The following is a 16,748-nucleotide window of genomic DNA, read 5'->3' as shown; positions in this document are numbered from 1 at the left end:
AACAGTTTCTTTCCTCAAGCCATCAGGTTCCTCAACAACACAGAACTGAACTGAAACTCACACACGTGTGACTGATTTGCATAACCCAGACTCAACACACTCGTACTCACTTCACACATCCATGTCTTCAGCACCACCCATATTATATCACTGAATTACTACAAACTGTTTACATGCTGTTTTTGCACATCTTTTTGACTGCTGCTATTGCTTTGCACAAACCCTTTTGTTTACATTTAGTTTAATTACAACGTTCACTCCTGTACTCAGTTCTCTCTGCACACTGCACTGTAAAATATACAGTAGATTTACTGGCGGCACTATTTTGTGTATTTTTCTTGCACTGTCTTGTGTTGTCTTTGCACGGTCTGTCTTGCACTGTTTGCACCAGGTTGCACACGATGCACTTTATGCGGAGAGGACACTTACTAGTCCTGAGCTCTGTGTTTTCTGTTATGTAGCTTTATGTTGTTTTATGTAGCACCAGGGTTCCTGGAGCAACGTTGTCTCATTTCACTGTGTACTGCGTCAGCTATATATGGTTGAAATGACCATAAAAGCTTCTTGACTTGACCCCCTTATCTATTCTGCTATGTGCATGTGGAACATTTATCTGAAGACAATTCCATTATTGCTAAGATAATACAGATGCCTCGTAAACCTTGTTTCCTTCGCCCCCATGCACAAATTGGCACCTGGCCAACTTTATGTTTTGTTATAATTTCTTAATCTGTGTTATTTTTGAAAATGTACTACAGAAGAAATTGAAAATAATTTGCAAATTTGCAATAGCGTTTTCCATATGTGGACTTATTCATTGACTGCTTTTCCAGTCGAAATTTGGCAGTCCATTTGTCTGCAACTGTATTTCCTTTATCCTAAGTTATGACCGTGTCTTTTTTAAATAACTATTAATTACCATGCATTACTCATGTGTCATGGCTGCTTGGAGTATCTGAGCAAACCATAATGTCTTCCACAATTTCACCAACTACCTCCAATACAATTTGCAATTCCTTTTGAAAATTGCCTGTAATATCCTTCCATAGAATACCAAAGTCTGGTAAAAAAAAATCTTAATGTGTTCAATAAAAAAAAAAGTTGAATGCAGACAGCATATGTTAAACATACATTTTTAACGATAGGTCATAAAATGCATTCCAATAGCATGAAAAAATAAACTACACAATTCATCAATTTAACTTGTCCAGGAGCTGATGTACGTCTTCTTGTCCACGATAAATTCGTTTGAGTCCCCGCGGAAGGTAACGGCATGATGACAGATTCAAGTAGCTAAGAGCTGTAGACTGGCCCACTAGTAACCTGTAAAAATGACACTCAATGTTACCTCTCATTTGTAAAAGAAATATATATATTTATAAAAGATACACGTGTCATTTGTAGCTTGTTGTACATTGCTGGTCATCTAACAGGAAATGTTGAACACAAAACCGAAAATGATCAAGAACAAACAAGGATTTAAAAACTTGCTTGCTCGGCGAAGTTCACAGGTAATTCCAATTACAGTGGAACCCGGTTATGTTGATGTCCTAGGGGGTCGCAAAAAAACATCGAGGTAACCGATGATCGAGATAAACGAAAATAAAAATGGCGGCAATATATTAACGTGCTTGAAATTTCTTTATGTACATGATGTGCGTTAATAAATGAGAATGTGCATGCACGTGTTTTGAAGGGTTTTTTTACACAACAGCGTTGCCGCGATTTGTTTGATGAAGGCATGTTATAAAAATACATACAGTACATGTTTATCTGTCAGGAATCCACCTGCCACGCCCCCCTTCGGCCCCCTTCAGCGTGTCAGGTGCTTTCTCGGACGCTTTCTCTGAAGCTCCGCTTCAATCGCGCACATATGGTGCTCGTTTAGCATCATCACCAGCTCCTATTTAAACTTCCACACTCTCACGCTCCGTTATTGTTGGTATATGTTGGTTCACGGCGGTCGTTGTTATCGCTCATGCGTATCCCGGTACGTGTCTTTCCACCGGCACTCTCTCAACGGCTGCTCTTTTCTTCCCAAAGCGCACCGCGGATTCCCCCCGATCCTGCCGGTGTTCATTCTATGCTTTTGGATGGTCATCACACGTTCCGCGCCGCCAAGCGCGGCTTTCGCCTCCCGTTCATCGCATAACATTTAACAACAAAAGGCATATGTGCACTAACTAACAGAGAGATTCACCAGTATACAATACAACTCCTGTAGCAGCTGTAAGACTTGATTTTTCCGCCACTTCCGCAAGTTCTTCTGCGGCTGCACCGAGATAACCGACGTTAAATGGCAAATTTCCCCCCCCTTGTGCTCGAGATATTAGGGTTCGGCGACATAAAAAAAGTCGACATAACCGATAAAAAATGCTTAGAAAAAGCGAGAATTTGGCGGTTTCACTTCAAAAACGTCGACTTAATAGGGTTGTCGAGGTAACCGAGGGCAAGATAACCGGGTTCCACTGTAATATACTCTATAAACTTTCTTTCGGCTTCTCCCATTAGGGGGCGCCACAGCGGATTATCTGCATGTTTGATTTGGCACATGTTTTTACGCTGGATGCCCTTCCTAACGCAACCCTCCCCATTTATCCGGGCTTGGGACCGGCAATAAGAGTGGCTGGGGTTGGTTCCCTGACCAGGGATCGAACCCGGGCCGCAGCGGTGAGAGAGCCGCATCCTAACCACTAGACCACCAGGGACTGAAAACATTTCTTCATTGCTTGCTACTGCAATTATACCTGATTGCACCCGATGTGATCTTGGTCCCACTGAGATTCAAAGAATGAAAGGAATCTGCTCCAGTGCCATGAGCTAGATGTCCCATTGCAATCTCCATGTCTTCTTCTGAGAAAGGCTGGTTGGTGAGATCCAGCTCCTGAAGGCTATGGCTCCATTTCTGTGTGAGCATGGGAATGCCTTTGGTTGATGCCACCATGACTTTACTATTGAAATACAGCCCCCAGTATAAACACTCCAGACCTAAAACCAAGAATTTAAAGAATTAAAACCAAAGATGTCTGTAAATAAAGTTATGTGTAATAATGTGAAATGACAGGGAAAAAGAAAAAAGTATCATTCACACACACGTACTCTGTCTTACTCCAACTGACTTTCTTTCCTTTTCTCTCCAGCACGTACCTCCACCTCTCCAGGCTCTTCTCAACCTGCTCCCTACTCTCACCACTAATCACAATATCATCTGCAAACATCATAGTCCACAGAGACACCTGTCTGACCTCGTCCATCAACCTGTCCATCAACCTGTCCATCACCACTGCAAACAGGAAAGGGCTCAGAGCCGATCCTTGATGCAGACCAACCTCCACCATGAACCAGTCTGTTGTTCCTACTGCACACTCCACTGCTGTCACACTGTACTCATACAATTCCTGCACCACCCTCACATTCTCTTCCTCGGCATGAAACCATACTGTTGCTCAAAGATGGCCACCTCTTCTCTCAGCCTGGCTTCCACTACTCTTTTCTATAACTTCATGGTGTGACTGATCAACTTTATTCCCCTGTAGTTACTGCAGGTCTGCACATCTCCCTTATGCTTAAAGATCAGTACCAGCACACTCCTTCTAGATTCCTCAGGCATCCTCTTACCTTCCAGAATCTTGTTGAACAATCTGGTTAAAAACTTCACTGCATCTCTCCTAAACATCTTCATGCTTCTACTGGTATGTCATCTGGTCCAACCGACTTTCCACTCTTCATCCTCTTAATCGCTGCTCTCACTTCCTCCTTACTAATCCTGTCCACTTCCTGCTACAACAACTCCACACCATCCAACCTTCTCTCTCTCTCATTTTCCTCATTCATCATCAATAAATGTCTATACACGAAATACATGTGTACTCGTGTATACACTATACACGAGTACACGAAAAATTATTAACACATTATATAAGCAAAAGTATTTGGACACCTACATTTTTAAGCCATGTGTGATTCTTATCACACAAAGATGCAGGCAAACATTTGTATAGGACGTCTTCGGATGTGGTAGCATAAAATTTTTCCTTCACCTGAACTAGGAGACCCAAACCTGTTTCAGAATGACAATGCTTTACATGGGTAGGCATGGAAGATCTCATGCTATAGCCCCAACCCTATTGAACACCTTTGGGATGAATGTGAGTGCTGACCTCACCCCAGGCCTTCTCACCTCACCTACATCAGTACCTGACTTTACGAACAACCTTGTAGCTGAATAAGTGCAAATTTTCACAAGCACACTCCAAAATCTAGTGGAACATCTCTTCATAAGAGTGGGGGTTATTATAACAGTAAAAGGGGGCTTGAATTATAGGCTGAATAAATGAATTATAGGCTGGAAATAAATTACTGTGTGAACACACAATAAACCAATATATGGACAGTAAAGCTGATTATTATTATCATCCTGATTAATGTAGAATGTGGAACCCCCCCTCCAAAAAACAAAACAAAACACAATCTTATGGTCAGGTATCCACAAATGTTTGTACATAGTGTATTTTTTATACATTTAGAAATTTATATGCCTGTAATAAAACAGTATGTATAAGATTTTTACGTTCACAAGGCAGCATATGCAGTCCAGCGGCTGTGATGCGAGAGCATCCTCGCAGATCTAGCACCCGCAGATGGGGAGAGCCATGCAGGATATTAAGCAGGTCCTGGTCATTCAAAAAGGAATGAGATGAAGAGGCTATACACAACTCCTCTAGCATGGGGAAGCCAAATGTGGAACTAGGTGTGTTGCGAATCATTTTAGGAACAGGGTTAATGTTCATCAACCTAAAAGTCTACATGGGAGAAAATCCACAAAAAATAATGCTTAAATTCAGCCTGAATCAAAATTTAACTCTGTAGCATAGAATTTAGAGCATTAAATTAAAATTCATATATCAAGAATGTTTGAATAAAAATTCATTTAAAAATGTAATTTAATTTACTACATTTATTTGAAAAGTACTATGGACTGTGTATAAACTGTGGAAATGGGTTTGATTAATCAGAATGAATTTGGGAGTTAACAAAATGTTTTTATTGTGTACTGGTTACAATTATGTTTTAAAGGTAATTACCATTGCATTAGAATATAGAATAGCCTTTATTCATCACATATAGCATCGTCACATATACATTACAGCACAGTGAAATTTGTTCTTCGCATACCCCAGCTTGCTTAAAGCTTGCTTAAAGCTGGGGTCAGAGCGCAGGGTTGGCCACGATACGGTGCCACTGGAGCACAGAGGTTTAAGGGCCTTGCTCAAGGGCCCACGAGTGTCAGCTTGGTGATACTGGGGCTTGAACCCCCGACCTTCCTGTCAGTAACCTTGACCACTGAGCTACCACTCCCCCATTTCTTCATCACATGCAAAATTAACTACTTTTGACTGGCATGCATGGTGAAATGCTTAAAAAACAAAACAAAAAAAACAGCATACCTGTAGTTTGGGACAGCCAAGTTGTAAAGCTTGTACACAAATAGGAAGGGGGCAATATCCACTGTCTAACTTGGTATTGATCTCCAAAAACCTGAGATCAGGACATGAACCCCTCTAAAATAAAAACAATAACATTATTCCTTACTTTCAACACAATGTAATTTTTAATTCCGCACTGTATTAGAATGTTTCCATGGTGACAAATTAAAAATGTGCCTACACACAAAGCGTTGAGAAGTTTGTCGATTTTTGAACTGCGGGTAAAGGAAATCTTTCTCAGCTGACTCCCAAAAGTTTCAAGGAAAGACAGCAGACCATCATCCTGAAACTATATTGCAAAATATATAATACATTTATAAATACACTAAAAAAACTATTAACGCAACACTTTTTTTGCCCCCATTTTTCATGAGCTGAACTTAAAAAATCTAAGACTTTTTTTATGTAAACAAAGGCCTATTTCTCTCAAATATTGTTCACAAATCTGTCTAAATCTGTTAGTGAGCACTTCTCCCTTACCCAGATGACCATCCACCTCACAGGTGTGGCATATTAAGATGCTGATTAGACAGCATGATTACTGAACAGGTGTGCCTTAGGCTGGCCACAATAAGGGTGTGTGTGTGTGTGTGTGTGTGTGTGTGTATCTATCTATCTGGTGCCACCACTATTTGCCTCACGCAGTGCAACACATCTCCACAACAGATCTTTGAGTTCAGCTCAAAAAATGGCAAAAACAAAAGTGTTGTGTTTATAATTTTGTTCAGTGTACATACAATCCACAGTAAACATTCTTGATGCAGCTTTGGGGGGCCAGTACAGAAACTAAACATTTCATAAATATGAAAGTAGTAGTGTTGTTGCTGTGGTACCAGAGCACCATGACCATTACATCAGAATTATTGGTCTTGAAAAGAAGTTTCAACAAGCAGTCATTCCATACATACCTCTGTGTGTTGCACATTTATGCTCTCAAGATACTGACATGCATCTCCTAGATTTTGAAAGGCCTCTTTTGTCACACCCAGGCAGTAAAATAGCTCTAGTGACTGGAGATTCGAGCAGGCATTTGAGATCGTCTATAGACAGATAGAAATGTATTTACAAATATAGACAAAATACAAATGTATTGTCAGGGCACTGTACATGTAGTCAAAATGCAGTTTGCATCTACCCATCTACCAGAACTGCAAATAGCTGCATAGTACAAATTAACAAAGTGCAACTGAATATGTAAAATACATACATAGAGTTCAAGGTGATGAATGTTTTTCTTTATTTTTATTATTTTCAACATTGTACATTAATATTGAAAAATCTAATCTATGACAAAACATATATGGAATTATGTAGTATCTTAATATTTTAGATTGTCCAAAGTAGCTCAATTTAGCTTTGATGCCAGCTTGGCAAACTCATGGTATTCTCTCATCAGACTGACGAGGTCATCAACTGGTTTTTAGGTCACCTTATACAAAGTTAATGTGTGACATTTCTTGCCTTCTTAATGTGCTTTGCAGCATTAGTTGTCTTGTGCAGAGAAAATGGTACTCAAAAGCCCTATTAGTGCTATATTATGTCAAGAAACATTCAGTTAAGTAAAGTGAAAAGATCCATCATCAATTAAAAAAATGTAGGCAAGCTAAAATGTTTAAATGTTTCCCCAAGTGCAGCCTCCATAACCATCAAAGGCTATGTTGAAACAGACTCTCATGAAGATATGTTTGAGTGTGTGTGTTTATGCTTGCACATGCAGCAGCATACTACATAGTACACAGTATATCTGCTGATGATATATAATCAATCTACATGATTCCTAACAATGTTGTGTACAGTTATAACTAGGGCTGCAACAACTAATCGAAAGAAATCAATGTGGAAAGCAATTTTGAAGGCAAGGCTGGCCTGTTATCCATGGTTAGCCATGGTATCCATTCCACTCAGGAAAGTGCTGCTTTTATTTCTTGTGGTATAGGTCACAGTCTCAAAACTAGTTAACCAGTGACTATCCAGAGCCAAGGCCAGGAAGCAGACAACGGGCTAAACCAACCATCTGCTAGCTGCACAGAGTTGTCAGTCAAGGTCCACCAAATTAAGACTGTCTGTTTCATGAGCGAAGCCAAAGACCAAATTGTAGAAATTCTCAAAAAGTCTGTTTAAGTAACCTAATTAACATTAAATTAAATAACAATGAATGCACAGCCAGCACCTCTAATCTATAGATAGGATTGTTGATCTCTCATGTCAAAACGCTGCATATAAATGAGATTATTACCGACCAGGAGTTTAATATAATGTGTTTGACAGAAACCTGGATTAAACTAAACGGATATCTAGCATTAAATGAAGGGAGTCCTCCTGGGATTAGTTACATACACCAGCCCCATCTTAATAGCAGAGGAGTCGGTGTCACAGCTATTTATAATAATAATAATAATAATAATCTGAGTGTCACACAAAAAGCTCAGTAAATTCCATTCATTATTGTTTATAGACCCCCAGGGCCCTACTCTGATATTCTCGTAGAATTTGCAATTTCATCACAAATGTAAAACTTCTTTAGACCGAGTTGTCGATATTAATTAGATCTATGTCAGACCCCGCAGAGCTCGACTGGGCCACTGAATGTCTAGAATCAACGTTCCGTTACACTCTAGATGATGGAGCTCCCCTTAAGTCCAAAATGATCAGAAATAAAAAAAAAAAAAAAAAAGATTTACTGTGGTATAATGATCACACCTTAAAAGAGACCACTCTGAAATTAGAACTTAGAGTCAAAATAAATTGACAAGAGATTTTCCTTTCATGCTGCTTGAAATACTGAGTTATAGAAAAGCTCTTAGTGATGCTGATCAGCATATTTTTCTACCCTCATAGAAAATAAGCATAATTCGAGATTTTATTCAATACAGTAGCAAAATTAACAGGGAATAAAAACAATGTGGCAAAAGCCTCATATTAAGTTAATCTAGACATTTTAAAGATTATAGTGCTGCTTGTTGACGAGTGAATGGAGGATTTCTTCTTTGAACAAATTCATTTATTTTCTGTAAAATAAACAAAAAAACGCATTTGTGTATGCAAGGTAAAGCAATTTGTGTAAATCAACATTTGTATTGCATTTTGCAGATGGTAAGTTGACAACCATGCTAAAAAAAATCTATATAAAATATATTGTTTTTTTACAATTTTCGTTTAAAAAAAATAAAATAATAATTTAGTTCAGTTGTCAAGATATAAGAAGCTAGAATATATAATTAATTACATTTTGTATAATAATTAAATGATAAACGCATATGTTAAATATACAAACACTTAAAACAAGCATTTGAACGTATAATAAAACTGCAGCAAATCACGTTTGAAAACACAAGTTTACTGTTGTAGCAGAAAAATGTTATATTAATAGAATGGAAACGCAGCAAGCTAACAGGCTTAAAAAAACAAACAAACAAACAAAAAAGTATAAATATTAGCTAAATACCACAGCAGTGACTGTGACTATAATCATTTACAAAAAATTTATCATTTACTCTGATGTTATTTGCTGCTTTTAGATTGTGTTTGTTCGCACCATTTTAATTGAATCTATCTTCATTAAGAAACCTGACCTTGACCCATGTCAGCCTCCCAACTACAGGCCAATATCAAACCTCTCCTTTATCTCCAAGATTCTAGAAAAGGTTGTAGCACAGCAGTTCTGCCCACATTTACCTTGGAATAACATTTTTGAAATGTATCAGTCAGAATATAGGCTTCATCATAGCACAAAGACGGCGCGAAAATTAAGGTGGTAAATGACCTGCTATTGGCCTCTGATCAGGGTTTTGGCTCTTTACTTGTTTTTGCTTTTCTCTTTATATCTGCTGTCTATCAGTGAAATTATACTTAAACACGGTATTCGTTTCCATTGCTATGCTGATGATACACAGCTGTACACAGTGGTGTGAAAAAGTGTCTGCCCCATTCCTTATTTCTTTTTTTTTTGCATGTTTTTCACACTTTAATGTTTCAGGTCATCAAACTAATTAAAATATTATTAAAAGAGAACACAAGTGAACACAACATGCAGTTTTTAAATGAAGGTTTTTATTATTAAGAGAAAATAAAATCCAAAAGAACTTGGGGCCCTGTGTGAAAAAGTGTTTGCCCCCTAAACTGATAACTGGATGGGCCACCCTTAGCAGCAACAACTGCAATCAAGCGTTTGTGATAACTTGCAATGAGTCTGTTACAGCGCTGTGGAGGAATTTTGCTCCACTCATCCATGCAGAATTGTTGTAATTCAGCCACATTGGAAGGTTTTTGAGCATGAACTGCCTTTTTAAGGTCATTTCACATCATCTCAGTAGGATTCAGGTTAGGACTTTGACTAGGCCACTCCAAAGTCTTCATTTTGTTTTTCTTCATCCATTCAGAGGTGGACTTGCTGGTGTGTTTTGGAAAATTGCCCTTCTGCAGAACCCAAGTTCGATTCAGCTTAAGGTCACGAACAGATGCCCAGACATTCCCTTTCAGGATTTTTTGGTAAACAGCAGAATTCATGGTTCCATTTATCACAGCAAGTCTTCCAGGTTTTGAAGCAGCAAAAGAGCCCCAGCCCCATCACACTACCACCACCTGTGGTATGATGTTCTTTTAATTAAATGCGGTATTACTTTTACACCAGATGTAATGGGACACACACCTTCCAAAAAGTCTTGGGGCTCATCAAGCAAAACTGAGACGAGCCTTTATGTTCTTTTTGCTCAGCAGCGGTTTTCGTCTTGGAACTCTGCCATGAAGACCATTTTTGCCCAGTCTCTTTCTTATGGTGGAGTCATGAACACTGACCTTAACTGAGGCAAGTGAGACCTGCAGTTCTTTGTATGTTGTTGTGGTGTCATTTGTGACCTCTTGAATGAGTCGTTGCTGTGCTCTTGGGGTAAATTTGGTCGGCTGACCACTCCTGGGAAGGTTCTTTACTGTTCCATGTTTTTGCCATTTGTGACTAATGGTTCTCATTGTGGTTCGCTGGAGTCCCAAAGCTTTAGAAATGGCTTTATAACCTTTTCCAGACTGATGGATCTCAATTACTTTCTTTCTCATTTGTTTCTGAATTTCTTTGGATCTCGGCATGATGTCTAGCTTTTGAGGATCTTTTGGTCTACTTCACTTTGTCAGCCAGGTCCTATTTGAGATATTTCTTGATTGCGTACAGGTGTGGAAGTAATCAGGCCTGGGTGTGGAGAGAGAAATTGAACTCAGGTGTGATAAACCACAGTTTTAACAAGGGGGCAAACACTTTCACACAGGTTTATGTAGTTTTGGATTTAGTTTTCCCTCAAAAATAAAAACATTAATTTAAAAACTGCATGTTGTGTTCACTTGTGTTATGTTTTACTAATATTTAAATTAGTTTGTTGATCTAAAACATTAAAGTGTGACAAACATGCAAAAAAATAAGAAATCAGGAAGGGGCAAACACTTTCACACCACTGTATTTCAGCAAAGCCAGATGAGAGAGATCAGCTTAAAAATGTTGAGTGTGTAAAGGACATTAGACAGTTGATGCTTGATAACTTCCAGAAGGAAGTTATCAAGCATCCACTGGTTGGATCCACCATTGGTCCACCACTCAACTCAGATAAGATGGACCACGTGTAGCTAGAAGTAAACTTTCCAATTACGTAGCATCTCTGGATGGTGTTTCTGTCTCAGTGTGTACAGCAGTCAAAGATCTTGGTGTGATTATTGACCCGAGTCTTTCCTTTGAGGCTCATGTGAATAATATTACCAGGATCTCCTTCTTTCACCTTAGAAATATTGCTAAAATTATAAATATGATGTCGTTGCAGGATGCAAAAAAACTAGTTCATTCCTTTGTTACATCTAGATTAAACTACTGTAACGCTTTACTGTCTGGGTGTTCGAGTAAGTGCATAAATAAGCTTCGGTTAGTTCAGAATGCAGCAGCAAGAGTTCAAACTAGATCTAGAAAATATGATCACATCACCCCTTGTTTTAATCATCTACACTGCTCCCAATTACATCTCACACTGATTATAAAATACTACTACGGACGTATAAATCACTTAACGCTCTCACGCCACAGTATCTGAGTGAACTTTTGTACCAATATGGTCCTCTACGCCTACTTAGATCAAAAGGTGTTGATACTATTTGTTGGTACCTCAAATAATGAAGCAGGAAACAGATTTTTCTCCTATAAAGCCCCTCAGTTATGAGACAGCTTTCCGAACAGTGTTTGGGAAAATGGCACAGTTTAATAAAGTGTTATTGTGTAAACTGTTTGTTTGTAACTTCGGGAAAGTCGCACTGGATCTGTTCTGTAGTGACTTGTGAGCATCAGGTTGTGCGATCATCTCGCTCACGACATTGTGAAGGATTCAATTCGAAACGGTGCGAACAAACAAAATAACATCAGAGGCAAACAATTAAATTAAACAATTAAAGCCCGGTAGCTTGCTGCATTTCTCCTTTCTATTTTCTTTTTACTCTTGTCTACTAAAACAGTTTTCAAAGTTTTTATATTTAATTTATGCAAATCATTTAATTATTTTACAAAAAAATTAATTAATTATATTGATCTAGATACTTATATCATCAAAAGTGAACAAAATGTCTTTTTTTTTTTTAAGTATGGTTGTCAACTTGCCATCTTCAATTATCATTAAAAACAATACAAATGTTGATTTACACAAATTACACTTTGCATACTCAAATGCACTTTTTTTTTTTTTTTTTTTTAACAAAAAGAACCAACCCAGCAGGAGTGAATTTGTTAAAAGGAGAAATCCCCATGCACTCCTCAACAAACAGCCACAATAAGCTTTAAAATGTCTAAATTGAAGATAGTTAAACTAAATCTGGTACACTTTTATATAAAAAATACCCTGAATTATGGTTCTATATAGTTTAATAAGCAAAACAGCTTATTTAAATGTGTTTTTTTATTTTATTTTATTCTATTTATTCGAAAAGAACAAAATCAATTATCAAAATAATCGTTAGTTGCAAACCTTGTTATAACTGACTGTTGTGAAATATTTCATTACTGTAGTATTATTTAAAACTTTGTTTAACATTTTGGCACTAGGCAGGAAAAAATACCTGTATAACATAGTTCACATGTTTTTTCCAGTGACAAAGCTTGAAATTCCTCAGTTGTGAGAACCTTGAGAAAACAAAATGTGAACAGCTTAGATTGTAACATACAATATAGAAGTTGAGAAGTTTTCATAAGACAGAGGCACCCATGGTAAAAATAAAATGGATAAAACGGTTATGTAAAAATATCTCTAACACTGATTAAAAATGCTAAATTACATTTATTTATTTTAAATACATTTTATTTATTTAAACTTTATTAAAAATATTTTAACTATTATATTTTAACTATTTATATTTATTTTAAGGTATTTATTATTTAACCATGTTATCACAAATAGAGCCCTCAGAACATTTTATGAGCAAGCACACTTTTACTTGTATTCGTACCTTTTATCCGACTTTTTCTTTTAATTGAGTATAACTGTGTGGCAACACAGAAACTAAATCAGAATCTCAAAATGTACATAATAGACACGATGCCAAGAACCTACTTGGTATGTTGTATGATGAAATAGACAAAACAAAGGAAGTCTGGTGGTGGATCTATGCTGATGTGGCTAGCTGCATCTGTCAAGAAGCTACAGCTGGGTGGTAGTGTGATACCCGGTCTCACAATGATTCAACTTTGGTCACAGAAATGTTTCAATGACCAGAGAATCAAGAATTTTACATGAGCATTCAAGTCTCCTTACCTAAACTCATCATAATCCTGAAAAGAAACATCTATAAAAGGAGGAACTAGAATCAGTAAAGTTGCAATTTGAAAGTTTGGTCTTACTGGTACTTGGTTCTCAGGTTATTCACTAATCTCACAAAGAGAGGAGAGTGAATTAATGACAAAGATATTTAACATAACCTTTTTAAATTTATCTTTACTTTGGGTGACAATGATTTTGTGGCAGTTAAAAAAATTTTAAAGCTCAAGTTTAAATTCTGTTTTCACTGACCTGTTCTGCGTTAGCCAGTCTACAGTGTTCTTAATCTTCTGTTCAGTTCCAGGTAACTGACTCTTACCAGGTTCGATCCAGCAGTAGCCAATGGACACGCTGTGCCAAAGAGCTGGTGAAGAAGCAGCGATATTCCACAGACGACAAACTCGGCCGGCCCTTTTAGAGAATAACGATTCAATTAATAAATGACCCAAAATGCTAAATAAAAAAGTAGACAAAAAAACATTCAGAACATTTCAATATTCAAGAAGTTTTGAAAAACTACATCTCACCTGCAGAGGAAAGGTATTGCACCATCCTGAAGAACAACTAGTTCAAAAATCTTAACTAGAACTTCCACTGGCATTCTCTGACTCCAGGCAAAACCTAAAGCTGCCTCTGATTCTTCCAAATAACCATTATTCCCTAGAACTTCTTCAGTGATTTTAGAGACTTCTTTAGGTTCTTTCTTCTTCCTCACTGATGTGGCTTTTGTTTTGGCCTTTTTCCTCTTGCAACCTTTTCGCTTATGTTTCCAAACACTATCAAACTGACTAACGTTTGATATCAGCAGAAGCATATCCTCACCATGCTGTACTGTGTAATTGGGTCTCTGCTCTCGTTGGAACTTCTTTTTTTTCTTGCTCTGCTCATCTTTAATTGGATTATCTGTCCTTTTTCTGGTTGCTTTTCTCTTGTGTACTATGGTATTTTTCTGATCTATACCTGTGGCCACATGCTGGAATGATTGACCACTGTTATCTGGTGTCTCGTGTTCCTCTGAATTTGATATTTCTTGATGAGAACTATCCATTCCTAATAAAAAGGAGACAAGGAACTAATTTTTATTCAGCAAAATGGTAGCAAAATGAACAGGAAATAAAAGCACTGCACTCACATGCACACCATCAATAGGTAGTAATGATTACATGAATTTTTTTAATAATAAAGTTGAAAAAATCAGGCAAAAAACCCAGATGATTAATATAAATCCAAACTATTTTATAAATAACCCTGTAGACCAGGGGTGTCAAACTCAAATTCACAGTGGGCTAAAAACTGTCATGGGCCAAACTCAATATTTATTGAAAACTTTGTTCATCTTTTTCAAAGAGAACAGTTGCTCACAAAGATATGTGCTGCCAAACATAGAGAGCGTTTGAGCAGCTTGGGCACGGAGTTGGGGCAGTGTGTTAGGGAAGAAAAATGAAAACTGTGCAGCACACACAGAGTCGTACTTTGACTTGAGAGTGTCTCTACACTGGAGTTCAATCAGCTCCATTTGGAGGTTGGTTGGTGCGCTTTCCACGTCAACCACAAACGGATTACTGAGCAAATCAAATCTGCATTTCTGGGCTTCAAAATCGGTAAATTGAGTGCTGAGTAGGCAGAGTTTTTCAGCGGTCTCGACTGACAAGCCAAAGCACTAACAAAGCATTCTGGGATTTGTAGTATTAGCGGTATATGCGCTATACACTGGCGGGCAGCTCTAATACACATTTGATATGATCTCACTGGCCAAATATAATTACACCGCGGACCTCAGTTTGACACCCCTGCTGAAGACAGCAGTGTAATTATAACAGACAGTCAATTAAAAGTTTTATTCCTATTCAAGAGAATGCCTTCATTTCATTTATTTCCTCATCAAAATCATCAACCTGCATTCTCGATCCCTCGCCTACAAGTTTCTTCAAACAGATAAATTCAGAGGTAATTGAACCTGCTTTAAAATGAATGAACTCTTTCATTAGCACTGGTTTTGTACCTAAATCCTTCAAACTGCAGTATCAACCCCCTAATTAAGAAACCTGACCTTGACCCTTGTCAGCTGTCCAACTACAGGCCAATATCAAACCTCTCCTTTATCTCCAAGAATCTAGAAAAGGTTGTAGCACAGCAGTTCTGCTCTAATCTACTTAGGAATAACATTTTTGAAATGTATCAGTCAGGATTTAGGCCTCTTTAAGGGTTTTGCTTGACCTTACTGAAGCTTTTGACACCATTGATCATACTATCCTGGTTGCTAGACGTGAGAACTTTGTTGGAATAAAGGGAACAGCTCTCTCCTGGCGTAGGTCTTATTTGACCAGTTTGTTGATGTAAATTCTTCACACTCTCTAAGGTACAGTTTGGTGTTCCGCAAGGATCTGTCTTAAGCCCACTGCTTTTCTCTCTATATCTGCTGTATCTGGGTGAAATTATACATTAACATGGTGTTCGGTTCCATTGCTATGCTATGCTATGTAAAGACACTTTAGAAAGGCGTTTCTGTTATAAAAAAACAAAAAGAAAAAACATTAAAAACCTCAGTGCATTTTTAATCATGTTCCACATTCAAACACTTACAAAACATTTCCCTTTATAGGTTTGCTCATAAATGTAATAGACAAATACACTCTAAATAATAATAATTTAAACGAATTCAAATGAACAAATTTTTTGTTTATTAAAAATTGTACAGTAGAACGAGCTGAAAATAAATTAAGTGATAGAGTCACTCTGAGTAAAGATGAATTGAATAAATTATCAAACATTTAAAGGAAGGTCAAATAAAGGTGATTTAGCTTTTACATTTTACTGTACAGTCTCAAACACCATACAGTAAAGATGTTTTAAGAGTGTTTGATTATGGGTCTTGATTTATATATATATATATATATATATATATATATATATATATATATATATCATTTTTTACACCACAAACAAGAAACTGTATTGTTTGTGCTTTGATGAAAACAAAATGTATTGCTATTTTATGTATTTTTGTAATGAAAACATCTGTTTTCACCGCTCCCCACACCCACACTGTAAGTGTACGATTAGACGCGCAATAATACAAAGAAAAGTGTGGCTGGTTTAACCGCAGTAAAAAGTGTCCGGATGCTGAGAGTGTAAAGCTGTTCTTCATGATAAGGGAGGATTTTTCAATAAAAATAAACATTTGTTTGATCAAAGTAAATCTTCATACCGTTACATTACCGAGTTTGTTACATAGAAATAAAAGGAACGTGTGTGTTTGTTTCTGTCTCAATATTAGCGACCACAACGTACCTGTTTCTACAAATCCGCTGCGTGTTCGCCGGTACGAATCTTTATCACACACCTGATTACACACTTGCTTTGTTATCGCAAAAAATGGACCTTGAGCTTAATTTATTTTAAAAACTACTTAAAAAAAGCGCTCAATAACCCACAGACTTCCTCTGCTGCTGCTTCCTGTTTTCCCATAATGCTTTGCAAATCGCGTTTGTTT

General features: G+C 37.4%; 1 protein-coding gene across 3 annotated transcripts; it reads right to left on the bottom strand.

The window, feature by feature from the left end:
• Nucleotides 1–1,117: 1,117 nt before the first annotated feature.
• fbxl6 (F-box and leucine-rich repeat protein 6) lies at nt 1,118–16,719 on the bottom strand. Of its 3 annotated transcripts, XR_006923727.1 has the most exons (11): nt 16,547–16,719; nt 13,783–14,305; nt 13,508–13,666; nt 12,561–12,624; nt 6,395–6,526; nt 5,668–5,775; nt 5,448–5,561; nt 4,571–4,802; nt 3,945–4,060; nt 2,748–2,988; nt 1,118–1,323 (listed from the first exon to the last, which is right to left on the bottom strand). XR_006923727.1 is itself a non-coding variant. In XM_046834438.1 (10 exons), the coding sequence occupies exons 2-10, from the start codon at nt 14,301–14,303 to the stop codon at nt 1,194–1,196; spliced, it is 1,572 nt and encodes a 523-aa protein (XP_046690394.1). In that variant the 5' UTR covers nt 14,304–14,305; nt 16,547–16,717; the 3' UTR covers nt 1,118–1,193. The 3 variants fall into 3 exon arrangements, 2 of the variants coding, with proteins under 2 accessions (XP_046690394.1, XP_046690393.1); XM_046834438.1 differs by lacking the exon at nt 3,945–4,060 and having other exon boundaries at nt 4,571–4,673; nt 16,547–16,717; XM_046834437.1 differs by lacking the exon at nt 3,945–4,060 and having other exon boundaries at nt 16,547–16,716.
• Nucleotides 16,720–16,748: the final 29 nt, after the last annotated feature.

Source organism: Silurus meridionalis, chromosome 22 (genome assembly GCF_014805685.1).
Source record: "Silurus meridionalis isolate SWU-2019-XX chromosome 22, ASM1480568v1, whole genome shotgun sequence".
In the NCBI taxonomy this organism is placed as follows: domain Eukaryota; kingdom Metazoa; phylum Chordata; class Actinopteri; order Siluriformes; family Siluridae; genus Silurus; species Silurus meridionalis.
Note: the sequence above shows the minus strand (reverse complement) of the source record. Positions and strands in the feature narration are given on the sequence as shown.